This window comes from Notechis scutatus, chromosome Z, assembly GCF_049901735.1.
Source record: "Notechis scutatus isolate UNSWTSFEM ecotype Mainland chromosome Z, rNotScu1.2, whole genome shotgun sequence".
In the NCBI taxonomy this organism is placed as follows: domain Eukaryota; kingdom Metazoa; phylum Chordata; class Lepidosauria; order Squamata; family Elapidae; genus Notechis; species Notechis scutatus.
The window spans coordinates 31,847,274-31,862,236 of NC_142025.1; the positions used below are offsets into that span (position 1 = coordinate 31,847,274).

General features: G+C 38.4%; 2 protein-coding genes across 2 annotated transcripts in view; one reads left to right on the plus strand and one right to left on the minus strand.

Annotated features, from left to right (window-relative positions):
* Positions 1-14,963, plus strand: part of JAZF1 (JAZF zinc finger 1) — a 138,630-nt gene that overhangs the window by 47,913 nt on the left and 75,754 nt on the right. The gene's annotated exons all lie outside the window — the stretch shown is intronic.
* Positions 1,460-12,491, minus strand: LOC148128809 (endogenous retrovirus group K member 24 Gag polyprotein-like). Its single transcript, XM_087945832.1, has 2 exons — positions 12,412-12,491; positions 1,460-2,445 (listed from the first exon to the last, which is right to left on the minus strand). Exons 1-2 carry the CDS (start codon positions 12,489-12,491, stop codon positions 1,530-1,532), a joined length of 996 nt encoding a protein of 331 aa, XP_087801958.1. The 3' UTR covers positions 1,460-1,529.

Sequence of the window (14,963 nt, forward strand, 5' to 3'; positions counted from 1 at the left end):
GCCGGTGATTTCCCTTTTCGCAAAGCCTCAAACAGGGGGCTAAGCAAATGAGTAGTGATGCCAAAATAGGGACGCACCCAATTGATGGCTCCTAAAAGCTGTTGTAAATGCACTAGGGTTGTAGTGCGAGAGAGGTCAGTTTTGGCACCACCGGAGCAGATGAGGCTTGTAACAATTTGTGACCTAGATATTGATATGGAGCCTTCATCTGAATTTTTTCAGGCGCTACCAAAAGGCCTCCTGCAGTTAAGAGATCTTGTAGTTTTTGCAAGGAGGCAGCTACAGTGCCAGGAGCCCCTGGGGCTGCTACTAAGATGTCATCCATATAGTGATAAATAATGAAGTGAGGATGTGATTTTCTAAAGGGATCAATAATATGATGTACATAAGCCTGGCACATGGTAGGGCTGTTTAACATTCCCTGTGGTAGCACCTTCCATTGATAACGTGCTGCCGGTGCTTCATTGTTAGGAGTGGGAATAGTAAAGGCAAACAAACGTCTGTCTTCCTTATGCAAAGGTATAGAGAAAAAACAGTCCTTAAGGTCTATGACCACAAGATCATAGTCTTTGGGAATCATATTGGGATTGGGCATGCCATATTGCAGGGGTCCCATTGGTTGGATCACAGCGTTGACGGCTCGGAGATCATGTAAAAATCTAAATTTGCCTGATTTTTTCTTTATGACAAACACAGGGGTGTTATAGGGGCTATTAGAGGGCTCAATATGTCCCTGAGTAAGTTGTTCTTTTACCAGCTGTTGCAAGGCAGCCAGTTTCAGAGCCGTCAAGGGCCATTGATCCACCCAAACAGGGACTAGTGTGGTTAGTTGCAAGCGAAGAGGAAAAGAATGAGTCATTTTAACACAAGAGAAGCTTGAAACTGTGAGAGCAAGTCTCGCCCCCAGAGATTGGTATGCAGGGGGAGCACAATAGGCTTGATCTGAGCAGTGCCTGTGAGATTTTCCCCCGTGACTGAGAGCCAATTTGTGCTGACTCTGGCCGTTTGGGTTCCCCCCACTCCCCGAACTGACGGGGAGGGGGTTGTAGGCTACTCGTCAGGCCATTCTGCAGACCTAATCACAGAGACATCCGCACCAGAGTCCAGAAGTCCTCAAAAAAAGCGACCCTGCATAGAAAGCAGAAGCATGGGCTTAGTCTTGGTGAGAGTCTCTGTGATAGTCAGAATGTCAGGGGACTTTTTCGGCAACATGATGAGTTTCGCCAAAATGTCCCCTTTTTGAATTGTAGTAGGCAGGGTAGCACAAACAGAGAGAATTATGGTAGGTCCTAACACGTCCTCCGAAAGCACCATCGGAGAGATGTGAAGACCTTTTAACTGTGCAATAGGGTGTGGTTGGACGATAGCATCAGCAGGGAAAACAGAGAAAGGAAGTGTAAGACGTGGCAGAAAGAGAAGCGGGGGTAGGGGGTGCAGATCAAGATTTTGAGCAGCGAACAGTTCAAAAACATTCCGGACACACGGCGGTGAAGGTGCAGCCTTGAGTGTGGGGCTAGCTGCTAGCCCCTCTACCCGTTTCCCTGATCCTCTTCCTGAGCAGCATTGCGATATTGTGAATTGTTCTGGCCGATACGGCACTGATTAGCCCAATGATAGCCCTTCTTGCATTTTGGACAGACTGTTTTTGGGTGAATATCACGCCGAGCGGCGGAGCGGGAAGCGCCACCGCCTGGGGCTCTACATTGATTTTTGAAGTGGCCGGGCTTGCCGCAATTAAAGCAATTACCGGAGGGTTTATTGCCTTGAGTAATGGCAGCAGCCATCACTTGGGCAGTATATTGCTGCGTGCCAACGACCGCACAAGCCTGAAGATACTGCGCTAAAGTAGAGCCAGGGACATTGATTAATGGAGCAAGAAGGTTTTTACAATCAGCGTTAGCATTCTCATATGCTAGTTTCATGAATATTTCTTGGCGAGCGTCTTCATTAGAGATTTGTCGCCTGAGAGCTTGTTGGAGGCGCTCAATAAAATCATTATATGACTCAGTGGGTTTTTGAATGATTTTTGCGAAAAATTGAGGAGCGGAGCCAGGGTCCTGCACCTTGGACAGAGCGTGAAGAGCGGCCTGAGCAGTCAAGTTAAGAGCAGGTAGAGGAGTGTTATACTGAGCCGTGGCTTGGAGAAAGGCACCTTCCCCAGCTAGCTCGTCAGCCTGGAGATTGGGGTTACGGGCTGCCAAAAGTTGGCAATGCCGAACAAATTCAGAAGACCACACTACGAACTGAGTGCCCGAGGTGACCATATAAATCAAGTTCTTCCAATCAGCCGCAATCATAAGGTGGGAATTCGATAAAGCAGCAAAGAGTCCTTGTGTAAAAGGGGCATTAACCCCATACATTCGGACGGCCAATTTGATATCTTTTATAAATTTGACGGGGATCGGCTCCCAAAGGGGAACATTATTACCCTGAGCGTTGGGAACACTAGCGGGAAGAGGCCAGGAGAATCTTCAAGGTCGAAATCACCCTCCTGAAGTCCCTTAGCAACAGCAGCATGAACTGCGTCCATGGGAGGTGGCGCAGGACGAGAAGGAGGCAAAGACTGCGAAGAGGCAGGTGGAGGGGCTGAAGGAGAGGAAGAGGAGGGAGGAGAAGAGGAAGAAGAAGGCTTCAGAGGTTCGTCGGGGGAAACGGGCTGCAGGGGTGACTAGTCGCACAAGAGCATTAGCGTAAGGAGGAGGACAGTGTAAGGGGGCAAGGAGAGGTTGCTCATGAGACCGCAAGGCTTCAAAAACCACCCGCCATGCCAAAAGAATTTTCGGGGGTGTGCTTGGGGAAGCGTGTAAGTGTTTCTCTAATTGCTGCCACACAGAGGCTTTAAGACTCCCTTTGTGCGGATAGGAGGGGCAATGAGACCAAATATAACTAAGTAAATCTTCTAAAGAGGCTTTACTGAGGGGCTTTTCAAGAGAGCCCCCTTTTTTAAAAAGGAAAAAATTTCGTTTGGTTAATTCTCTTAGTTCCTCAATGTGCAATTTCTGGTCCCGAGAGAATCCTCCACCCATACTCACGAGGGATCCACAGCGATCGCCTGCGATCGAATCAGGGATGAGGTGCACCAAAGCTATGCCAGCCGATTAGTATGGATGGTCCAAAGACGTACCACCTCGCAGATGATCACGTCGGGGTCACCAGTTGTGGTGGTCTCTCATGAATGAAGACACTGAGACGATGTCTTGAAGCCAGATCGGGATGAGAGCACAAAGCAGACTCTGACAGCCCCTTTTATTAGAAGCAATCCTTGTAACAATTTTGTTAGTGTCTTGTCACAAACGCATTACATCACACAAAATGCACTGCTCATTCACATAAGCATACAAAGCTGCAAAATCTAAGTTTGCTACAATTCTGGGTAAGAAATGGCAACATTTTGACCTTGTTCCTTGCTTCGTGTTACAGTCAACTACCAGAAGGCCTGTTGTCCTTGCACGTACGCAAAGAACAAAGAATAATTCCCACAGAATTGAATTGGAATGGAATGTGTTGTTTTAATTACATCATTTATAATGTTTTCTTTTTTTAAGAATATAGTGTGTATTTTAAGAATGTACCAAGCAAAATCCGAATGGAAGTTATGTATTATATTGAATGTTATAACTTTAGGGTATATATTGAAGCCTAAATAAGAGTTAAATGGATAAACTTAAAAGATATAAAGGCATCATACTCCAACTACAGGAGAAATTTTGTCTAATGAGAAAAGATAATAGATAATTGAAACAGGACAGACAAAAAATATAAATATAATGATTTGAATTGAGATGAGATAATTAAAATAAAATTGAGAAAATTAAAAGAGGGGAGAAGCTATACTGAAAATGTAAAATAGTAGTAAGATATGGAATAGAATATAAAAATGAGCATGAAATCGAATTTGTGTCTGTACGAAGAAATGTAACCCGGGATTACACTACTTTCAAAAAAGATGTTTTATTTGTATTTTTTTTTCATTGTGAAAACTCAAATAAAATTTACACAAAAAAAAAAGAAAACTGAAGGGAGAGTAATTATCCTGATTTCATATTTCTAATTCCTTGGATACATTTTGTCTAACATTGCCGAGTAATTTGTTATGATAGAGCCTATGTTTACTAAATGTTTCTGTGGGTGGCACAGCATAGTCCTGCATTTGGGCCCATATTATGTATGAACCCTAAACTCAGGCATCCACTAATTTCTAGTTTTCCTATATTGAGTGATCATATCAAGTTACCATTTGTGGGGAGAATTTTAAACACATTCCAAAGAAAAGAGGAGGAACTTTCCCGGTCAGGTATTAAATAACTATGTGGATGATATGTGGGTGGGCAAGTATAAGTCTGTATTTAATTTTTCAGTTTCTATATTTGTAATATAGGCATTCATGGAGAAAAATCTATGTAGTTTCTAAGGGTCATCACTGACTTGATGGCACATAATAAATCAGAATTATAGAAATAAAATATTAAAGCAAAAGTTGTGAAAGCTATTCAGTCAACATGATAATGATATAAAATGTAATGCAATAGATGTAGACAAAAATAGTATTGTTGACATGGTGATAAGAAAGTTAGGTTGATGTGTTCGTTGTCTCTTTTTGGAAGAATATAAAAGAGTTTATAGTCACTACTGTTTTGTTATAGTAGAAAAATGTAAAGTCTATTTGTAAACAGAAGTGGGGCAAAAGGAGAATTCTTTATAGCATGTCCCCATTTCCCCTCCCCTCCATAATTTTAATGGATACTAGAAAGTTATGTGTTTGATCTTCATCAAGTTCAAATTGGAGATTCAATATTTGATCTGGAAAAAGCATCAACTTTGGACTCTTATGAGGAAGTATTTAACTTCTTGGAGCTGCTTCATTTCTGATATAATGAGATGATTCTTCCTGCATTTCTTTTACAACAGAGAAAGCAGGAATACACAGCCTCCAAATTGCTCAACAAAATGTCCCGTAGAGAAATAATGTTACTGCAGTATCATACTCCAGCTCAGAAATAAAAATTGTTTGAAAAAGTAAGCACTTAAGTTTTCCATTTTTGTTTCCTGATCTGGCAGGCTGGCTGGCATAGTTCATTGGTAAGGATAGCTTTTCCTAGAACCAAACCTGTGATCATTTGCATTTCAAAAGTGACAGATTTGTCATGATTCACGGGCAAGTTTAACTTCTTTTGGAAATAATTCTAAAGAATGCAACAGTAGATGTCAACTTTTTGACTGAGGTATCTTTGTGAACTCTACACACTTAGAAGTGTGTGTATAAAGCTGTTATTCATATAACATATATAAATAGTCTGCATATTATAGCAAGAGTAATACTAACATTAAGCACATTGTCTGAGATTTACTTATGTAAGATACTCACTGGATAGCAAAACAGAGACAGAAGTAATAGGAAAAAATGAAAGTTTTTAAAAAAAGACTAAATATTGAATGGGCAGAGCATGTACCAGTGCCAAAACTCAATATCTTCTCTTGGCATAATCAGAGCCCATCACTCTAAACCTTTCCCATATATGGAAGAATTCCAGTGTTGTTTAAGTCTCTGCCAAGTCAAGTTATGCTGTACTAGAAAGTCTATCAAATGGTCAGAATGATCTCTCTACAATCATTCCAATGACCTACTTTGATCACTAACAATTGGATTCAAAGATCCAATTTTAAAAAGATAATTTGATTGACCCCCTTTAGATTGAATCCCTGATCTAATCTTTTCACAGACCTAGTAGCAATTAATGCTTTTACAAGTAACCAGACATTTAGTACTTTTTTAAAAATTGCCAGTGGTGCGCATATTTTTTATTTTATGTATTACTTTTGTAAAATCAACACTGCACTAGAATCTAACTGAATGGAAGTAAAGAAATGGTCTGGTGACAGAATTTTAGTCTTTAGTCCCACATATACAATATCTGGCAGCACTGGACAGAATACATATTTGATGGATGATTTTAGTAGACTTTTATTATCCTTGGTTATAATGTTAAATTTGATTCATAGCAAGTAAATTATCCCACGATTTAACAACTGAATAAATATATAGCTACATACTTACTCTGTTGATGAGATAAGTTGGCTGGTTTATGGTTCTTATATATGCTTGCTCTCTAGAATATCACACCCCTGAAAGCCAAGGAGTTTGACTGCTAGCATTTCATAAATCCTTGAAGACCTGGATATTCCCTTAGGGCCTGGAGCCTCGAGATAAATTGAGCCCATTATTATGAATTTTTGCTTTTTATATTGAGAGTCAGGTCTTATTTTATTAAGTTTTTTTTAATTGCTTGGTTTTCAGCACATGGGTTGGATGAGGGTTTTGCGTGTTTCCTTGGTTGAGATAGACCATACCTATTATCAATGCAATAGGAGAAAGTTATCCAAAAGAAGCCAAAAATATGTGAAAAAGCTCCGATAATATCCCTAATTCACATGACTATAAAAGAGGGAAGTGGTTTAGCACAATCAGCCCGCCAAGATTTTGTGTTATAGCCACTGTCAATAGAAGTAGTTTTAGCCTTCCTCTAGAGTTCAGTCCTAATCTAATGTCAAAGGTCTGTCTGGTGGGACTGCCAATTGGTGGGATGAAATGTGTGAATGATGTTATGTTTAGCATAGCTAATGCTACAGATTTCATTTGTTTCCCCATTAATCATGTCACCAGTTTTTAACAGCTGTCTTGGGTCAGAAAAAGGTATCTGGGGATTATATATGAAATGGAGTCTTAGTGGACTTAGTTAAGTATGAGCCAGCAGTGTGCAGCGGCAGCAAAAAAAAAAAAAGCCAATGCTTTTAATTGCATTAACAGAGGGATACAATTAAGATCAAGTGAGGTACTAATTCTACTCTATAAAGCCCAGACATGATATTTTTCCGATTAAAATAGGAATTCCGATTTTTTGGGGAATCGCCTGGGCGGTGCGAGCGGAGCCCGGGTGATGCGAGCGGAGCCCGGGCGAGCGGCGGGCGGGGTGGGCGGGGCAAGCGGCGGGCGGGGTGGGCAAGCGGCGGGTGGGGCGGGCAGCAGGCAGGGCCGGCGCGGCGGGGCGAGGGGCGGGCGGGCGGGGTAGGGGCGGGTGGGCGGGCGGGCGAGCGGCGGGTGCGTGCGGTGGGCGGGCGAGGGGCGGGCGGGCGATTTCTTGGCGCGCGGTGGGGGTCTCTTTTGGCCGGCCCGATTTTTTTTTCAGAGGGGAATATCATGCCTGATAAAGCCTTAGTAAGACTACACCTAGAGTACTGCATCCAGTTTTGGTCACTACACTATAAAAAAGATGTTGAGACTCTAGAAAAAGAGCAGAGAAGAGCAACCAGGATGATTAAGGGACTGGATATTAAAGCCTATGAAGAACAGTTACAGGGCATTGCTAGTCTAGTGAAGAGAAGGACTTGGGGAGACATAGCAGTGTTCCAATATTTGAAGGGCTGTCACGGAGAAGAGGGGGGGATCAAGCTATTTTTCCAAGGCATCTGAAGGTCAGACAAGGAATAATGGAGGAAACTTATCAATGAGAGATTCAACCTAGAAATAAGGAGAATTTTTCTGACAGAACAATCAACCAATGGAACAGCTTGCCTTCGGAAATTGTAGGAGCTTCATCACTGGAAACTTTGAAGAAGAGATTGGACTGCCATTTGCCAGAAATGATGTAGGGTCTCCTGCACCAGGACTAGATGACCCACAAGGTCCCTTCCAACTTTGATCTGTAATCTGTTAATCTGTAAATCTGTAAATCTGTATGTGGTCCTTGGATTTCAAAATACCTCCCCCCCTGCTGAATTAAGTGTTAGAATCAACATATCTTCTTCAACCTGGCATTCTTTCAAAGTGTTAGGATTGCAAATAATATTATTATCAGGGAATTTTAGAATCCTAAGTTATTATACATTGTTAGGTTGGTTAAGGCTATCTTTATCTATTTCAGGTATTGAAGCCTATGGAAAGTATACCTTAACATTTTGAATATGTCCCATTTTCTTTTGTTATATTACTAAAGTCAAACATATCAACCACTTTTACCAAGATTACAATTTGAGAAATGCCAAAAGGGTAGGGAACTTTCTCAGCCTTTCCATTTGGCAGTATTTTGCTCATTAAAAGATACTTTATGACCTGCATCTTTAGCTCAATTAGCACTACTTGCCAGATGCTATTTTAGCATTTTTACTCTCAGCCAGAATAAATGTCAAGGGTTTTATATTACTAGTTCAAGGTGCTTTATGTGTGGATAAAATAAAAAGTTGGGAGATTTACCTTTTCTTTATGATGGCAACAAATAAGAGTTTCTTTGGAAATGGAATATACTGTGAATATTTTTACAGCTATCTTAATGTAGCACTACTTCTTTTAAATAATTTTCTGAATGCAATTGAAATGATTGCTATCTATTCTTTTATCCTTTTTTTAAAAAGGGAAACTAACAATACCTTTAGACACTAATATTGTAATGTCATGTCGGCCTACCAAATGTTCCTGCTTTAATAAAAAGTATTATAATCCAACCACCTTAAACTGCTAAAAATCCATGAGAAAACGATATGTAAAAATGCAATGGTGTGACTGATCCATACAGGCAGGATAATATTGTGAATACCTATATTTTCCAATTGGTCGGCTCAGTGATCCTGCTTCTGCTGAGTATAAGAAAAACTAGAAAACAATGGTTCTTAAAGCATGTGTTAGGCATTCTTTGTCTCATTTATCAACCCATATAGAGGAGAAGATATGTTTTCCTAGAATAAAAAAAGAGATAAAGGAGGGGGGCTGTAATAGAGCTTTTTTAAAAAAAAATGTAGATATGAGGTATTTGAAATTCTGGCTCATATTATAATGTGACTCCATTACAATTTTCAAAAAAGTATTTTCATTTTTGAAGATGTTATTTCATGAATTATAATGTAAATTACATTGTGCATTGTTCTATTCTGCAAGTTAATATTGTTTGCATTCTACAAGGGAATAAATAAACCTGTTCTGTATAAGTATTTATAAAATTTCTAACCTATCGTCATAAATCCTTAATAAAACTGCACTGCAGGAACTGCTGCAGCATAGATCTACTCACATGTATTTTTCTATAAACATATGTTTCAACAGTTATAGTCAATTTTAGATTCTTGAGTGTAGTTTGAACAAATCACATGTACTTAAATTCTACAACATGCTAACGATACAGGATTCATATTTTTTAGGGCCAAGGAAAATTGATTCCATTTAATAACATATATTACAACATTGAACATGTCCTGTGAAAAAGTTTGTTGACAGTTTTCAACAACTTACTAAGTTAAATGACTACAAAGTACATTTCTAAAATTGTCATAATTCTGTTCACATAATACACTAATGGCAAAATTAAACCTTATTATAATGTATCAGTCTGTAAATCCAAGTCACTAATCTGGAGATATGTACTAGGTTTCCTTTAATCTTGGTGTAGTTAACCAAAAATCTATTACTATAAGAATGGATAATGCAAAACATCTTTGATGCTTTGAAATTTTAAATAATCAGGGACATACTGTAAGGTTTGAATCAAAACAATTTCTGACTTTCAAGATGTTGTTATTTAGGTAGTTTCTTTTTCTTTCGCTCTTTCTATTTCATTTTTTTTCTTCAAATAATTGACATGCATTATCTTTTGAAAAGTTCCTTGGTTTCAAACAAATTCATCAAATGAAACAGGATTTACTTAGGAATAAGGGTTCTAGGGTTCATCTGCACTCAGTTCTGTTTGTGCGGTGTATTACTGCACACTATTTAAGTGTATTTGCTTAAAAGATTTAGATTCTTTGTTGATGGCTTGTTTTTCCTTTTCTTTCTTTTCTTTTTTCCATTTCTTTGCTCCTGCACTTACCCCTTAAGATTCTGGGTGGTGTATCCTTCATGTTTGATATATTAATGTTGAATTTTATTGTCACCATTCCTATACATCACCTTTCAAACCTTTCATTTGTTTGTTTCTTAAGCTTCAGGATCTTGTAAAGCTGTCACCATTGTGGCTGAACATTAAGCACTTCCCATTTTGCTCTGGGCTGTTGAAATAAATTTAGACCAGGTGCTCTCCCATAACAGAAGCCCTCGATGCACTGTGCTATCAAGCCAGAGAGCAGGAATTGGAGAATGCAATTAGAACCATTTTTAATGTTGTTAAGGGTTTCCATTAAATCCAAATTGCTGGACTTGTGCCATGTTAAGAATGTTTTTTTTTAAAAAAAACAAGTTTTATTTTCAAGACAAACAATACATAGATACACATAAAACAAAACATAAAAGCATAAAAAATCTCTTATCTGAAAGTTGATTAGTCCCGGGTTAAAACTCTTGGTACAGACACAAATTCAAATTCATATTCATTTTACATACCATTTCATATCTTATTAACATTTTCAATTTTCTATATGTCTTCTCCTCTCCTTTAAATTTTTCCCATTTTATTTTATTTTATTTATCTCCTCTCAATTCATATCATAATATTTATTATTCTTTGTCTGTTCTATTCCAGCCAGCCCTTCATTTTCCTTCTTTAAAAAAAAGAAAAAACTTCTCCTATACACTATATGGAGTATGATGCCTTTATCTCTTTCCCCTACATTTATAATACTTAATATAAAACACATGACATATATTGGGATTCTGTCTGGTACATTCTAAAATTATACTATATTATCAAAAATAATACAAATCTATTCATTAGTGTTAATATTCATTCATATCTTAAACATTTAAATCATTACTTTTCAATTAAATCACATACTTTTATGGGAGCCCTATTTTCCATAGTTATATATTATTAGTTATATATTATATCCCTCATCATATATTATAGCTCATTATTTCATTAAAAAGTACCTCCTTCTTCTACTTCAATTCTCATTTCACATGAAATTTCGCTAGTATACCATATTCTAATCATTAATATTAACAATCATTTATATCTTAAACATTTTATCCATTTCAATTAAATATCATGCCTTTATGGGAACACTTATGCTTTTCAAAGATTATTAACCCCCCCCACACACACACACACACACATCACAATCTTAAATCATGTTTCGTTACAGTACTCCCTTTTCTTAATCAAAAATTTCACTAATTTATGTTAAATATTTTATCACATTTTAGGTTACATATTTGTTTCTAATTTTCTATGTTTACTTCTAAATACAAGTATAAAAATGCAGTCTTATGTATCTTTCTAGAATCCCTTTAACCATAAAGCTTATCCATTATCTCTAAAAAAAATTTGCTTCTTAACATCTTGCTCCCCATCATTAGAACTTCTCATCCCTTCCTTTCTTTCTTGTTTCTTCTTCTCCTTATCCTCTTTAACCCCTTGTCTCTCCACCTCCCTTTTATTCTGCTTTCCCCCTTTCTGTTGTTTCTTAACATAATGTCCCCTTTTCACCTTATTCTTCTCTTTTTGGGCTATTTTTCCAGATCTTAAAAACATTTTTTCCCTTTTTCTCTTGCTTTTTCTCTTCTCCAGTCAAAGTAATTTGTTCATCAAAGATGGCTTCTCCTTCTTCTTTGTCCCCATCATCCTCATTCTGCTTCACATAAATATAAACCGCCATTTCCAAGTATTGAAAAATAGTGTCAAGACCATCTTCCCCTCCTTGTTTTTCTCTTTCAAATTTTTGATATATAAGTTCCAATTCATCCATAGATGATGCCATTGTGTAGAGAAAAAGTTTTTCCAAACAACCACCCAGATGATTTAATCAGAAGTAATTTCCAAAGGTTCCAAAGTCACCAAACAATCCAAACAGACTATTTCTTTTAGATACCTTCTTCTTCTTCACTTTCTCTTTCTGGGGTTAAAGTAATCACAAATCCTTTTCAAATATATTTTTTGGAAGTTTTTAAACTCTTTGTAATTCTAGGCAATCTTCTCCTTATTCAAATTTTGCTCTAATTCTTTTTTTTCACTCTCCCTTCCCACTCACAGCCAAAAAGGTGTTTTTTTTCCCCGCTGTCACTTTAGGAAGGAGAGTAGAACAAAGAAAAAACTTTCCCCTTTAGAATATTCGCAGCTTAAAACTCTCACAGGGAACAATATATACTTAGCAGCCTTCAAGGTTCCAGGTCACTTTCTCCCGTCTTGTCCCGGTTAGAAGCAACTTTCACTTTTCTTTCAGCTTCCTCCCTCCTGCACCTGCTTGTCCGGCTGCAGCTTTCTTCGTGGCAGCCATTGCTGACTGCCGTTCCTCCGCCTCGGGAAAAGGGGGTTTAGCCGGCTGGGGAGGGGGTTTGCGACACCCCCAAACCCCTTGCCGGATCCCCCCTGTCTTCAGCTGCCTCTGCAGGGCAGCTATATCCCCCAGATCCAAATGGATCGGGGGAACCTTGACGGTGAACGCAGCAGGGATCGCGCGGTTGCGAATCCCTGCCGCCGCCGAAAGGTTGCAAACCGGAAGTTCGCCATGTTGAGAATCTTTAAGGTATCGTCTAAGATGGTATGAAGCATGTTATCTAAATCCCAGATAGGCATGTTTAAGAATATGTCAATTCTGTCTTACTAAGTGAATATATTATAGTATAAAAATGGTTAACAGATAACAGATAATCAGAGTTGGAAGGGACCTTGTAGGTCATCTAGTCCACCCCCCTGCCCAAGCGGGAGGTCCTACACCATTTCTGACAAATGGCAGTCTAATCTCTTGTTGAAAGTCTCAAGTGATGGCGCTCCCACAACTTCCGAGGGCAAGCTGTTCCAGTGGTTGATTGTTTTCACTGTCAGAAAGTTTCTCCTTATTTCCAGGTTAAATCTCTCCTTGTTCAGTTTCCGTCCATTATTCCTTGTCTGGCCTACAGGTGCTTTAGAAAATAGCTTGACCCCTTCCTCCCTGTGGCAGCCCCTCAAATATTGGAAGACCTCTATCATGTCTCCCCTGGTCATTCTCTTTACTAGACTAGCCAAACCCAGTTCCTTCATTGTATGTTTTAGCCTCCTTATTTCTAGGTTGAATCTGGTTGCTCTTCTCTATACTTTTCTAGAGTCTCAACATCTTTTTTATAATGTGGTGATCAAAACTGGATGCAGTACTCTAGGTGTGGTCTTACTAAGGCTTTATAGAGTGATATTAGTACTTCCCATGATCTTGATTGTATCCCTCTTTTACTACAATTTAGGATTGCATTAGCTTTTTTGGCTGCTGTTGCACACTGCTGGCTCATATTTAGCTGGTTGTCCACTAAGACTCCAAGATCCCTCTCACAGTTATTGCTATTGAGCCTGGTTTCACCCAGTCTATATGTGTACTTTTGGTTTTTCTTACCTAAGTGTAGGACTTTACTTTTCCCTACATTGAATTTCATTTTGTTAGATATGGCCCAGTGTTCTAGTCTGTCAAGATCCATCTGGATCTTGAGCCTATCTTCTTGGTTGTTAGCTATTCCTGCCAGCTTAGTATCATCTGCAAATTTGGTAAGTTCCCCTTCTATTCCCTCATCTAAGTCGTTAATGAAGATATTGAAGAGTACTGGGCCCAAGACAGAATCTTGTGGCGCCCCACTGCTTACTTTCCTCCATGTAGACTTAGACCCATTAAGGACTACTCGTTGAGTATGGTTTGCCAGCCAATTGCGAGTCCATGTAGTGGTGGTGCTATCTATTCCACTTTTTTCTAGCTTACTAAGGAGTAGGTTGTGGTTTAGTTTGTCAAATGCTTTGCTGAAATCTAAATATATTATGTCCACAGTATTTTGCTGGTCTACTAATTTAGTCACTGTGTTGAAGAATGAAATAAGATTGATTTGGCATGATCTGTTCTTAATAAACCCATGCTGACTGCTTGTTATACTTGTTTCTAGATGTTGGCAGATCTGTTTTTTTATTATCTTTTTCCAGTATCATCCAGGTATTGATGTTAGGCTGATTGGTCTATAGTTTCCTGAGTCTTTCCCCCCCCCCCTTTTTTTTTTGAAGATGGGAACCACATGAGCTCTTTTCCAGTCCTCTGGTAGTTTTCCAATGGTCCAGGATTTTTGAAAGATATGGTGCAGTGGTTCTGAGATGACCTCTGCCAGCTCCTTTAAATCTCTGGGATGTAATCCATCAGGCCCCGGTGATTCGTTTTCATCAAGATCAGACAGGTGTTCTTTTACTTTATTTTTTTTCCGCTTATTTTAACTTTTATTTCTGGTCTGTCTTTTACAGTTATGTTTTTGCTGGGTTGAGCTATAGTTTCTTTTTGTGTGAAGATGGATGCAAAGAATGAGTTAAGCAGTTCTGCTTTCTTCCTGTTGCCTGTTACTTCCTTGCCATCTCTCTTTAGTGGACCGACTGTTTCCTTGATTTTTTTCTTGTTATTTAACTTATTTATATGTTGGAAGAAAGTTGTCCATTAAGACAATAAAGTGGTTTGAAGAAGATGTTTTACAAAATGTATGAATAAGAACAAAGCATTCCACTGACTGCATGGTTAAAGCAGTTGCTTTGAACCAGTTGCTTTGATAGTCCACACATGTGTATATTGTCAATAGTTTTGCTTCTGTTTCTAAAAAATGTTTTCTTTGCATATATAGGGATATGCTAGGAAAGCCTTGAAAGTAGCTCTGTGAAGAACACAGAAAAACAGATGAGTTTTGAAAAGGATACATAACTCATGCTAACATGCTTTATGAAGTACTTTTTAAATATTTAATTATTTACAGGACTATAACATCCTTTTTTTCCTTCATGTTTCCTGAACTTATTATATTTCACATCCAGGTGTGTTGTATTATGGATAAAGAACTTGAAAAAAATGGAATTGTGTTATTATATATGTTGACAGTAGCAAGAATATGCACAAAGATAGAAAGACACATTAATTCCCACAATAGAAGAGTTGGATGGTAAAAGTGATAGTTAGCGGAAATGGCAAAATTGACTTTTTTAATGTTTGTTTCTTCTATATTTTTATCTTATAGTTAAACTCTATTAAAAGACCAAGCAGGTATGAACTGCTCAAGTTGCCAT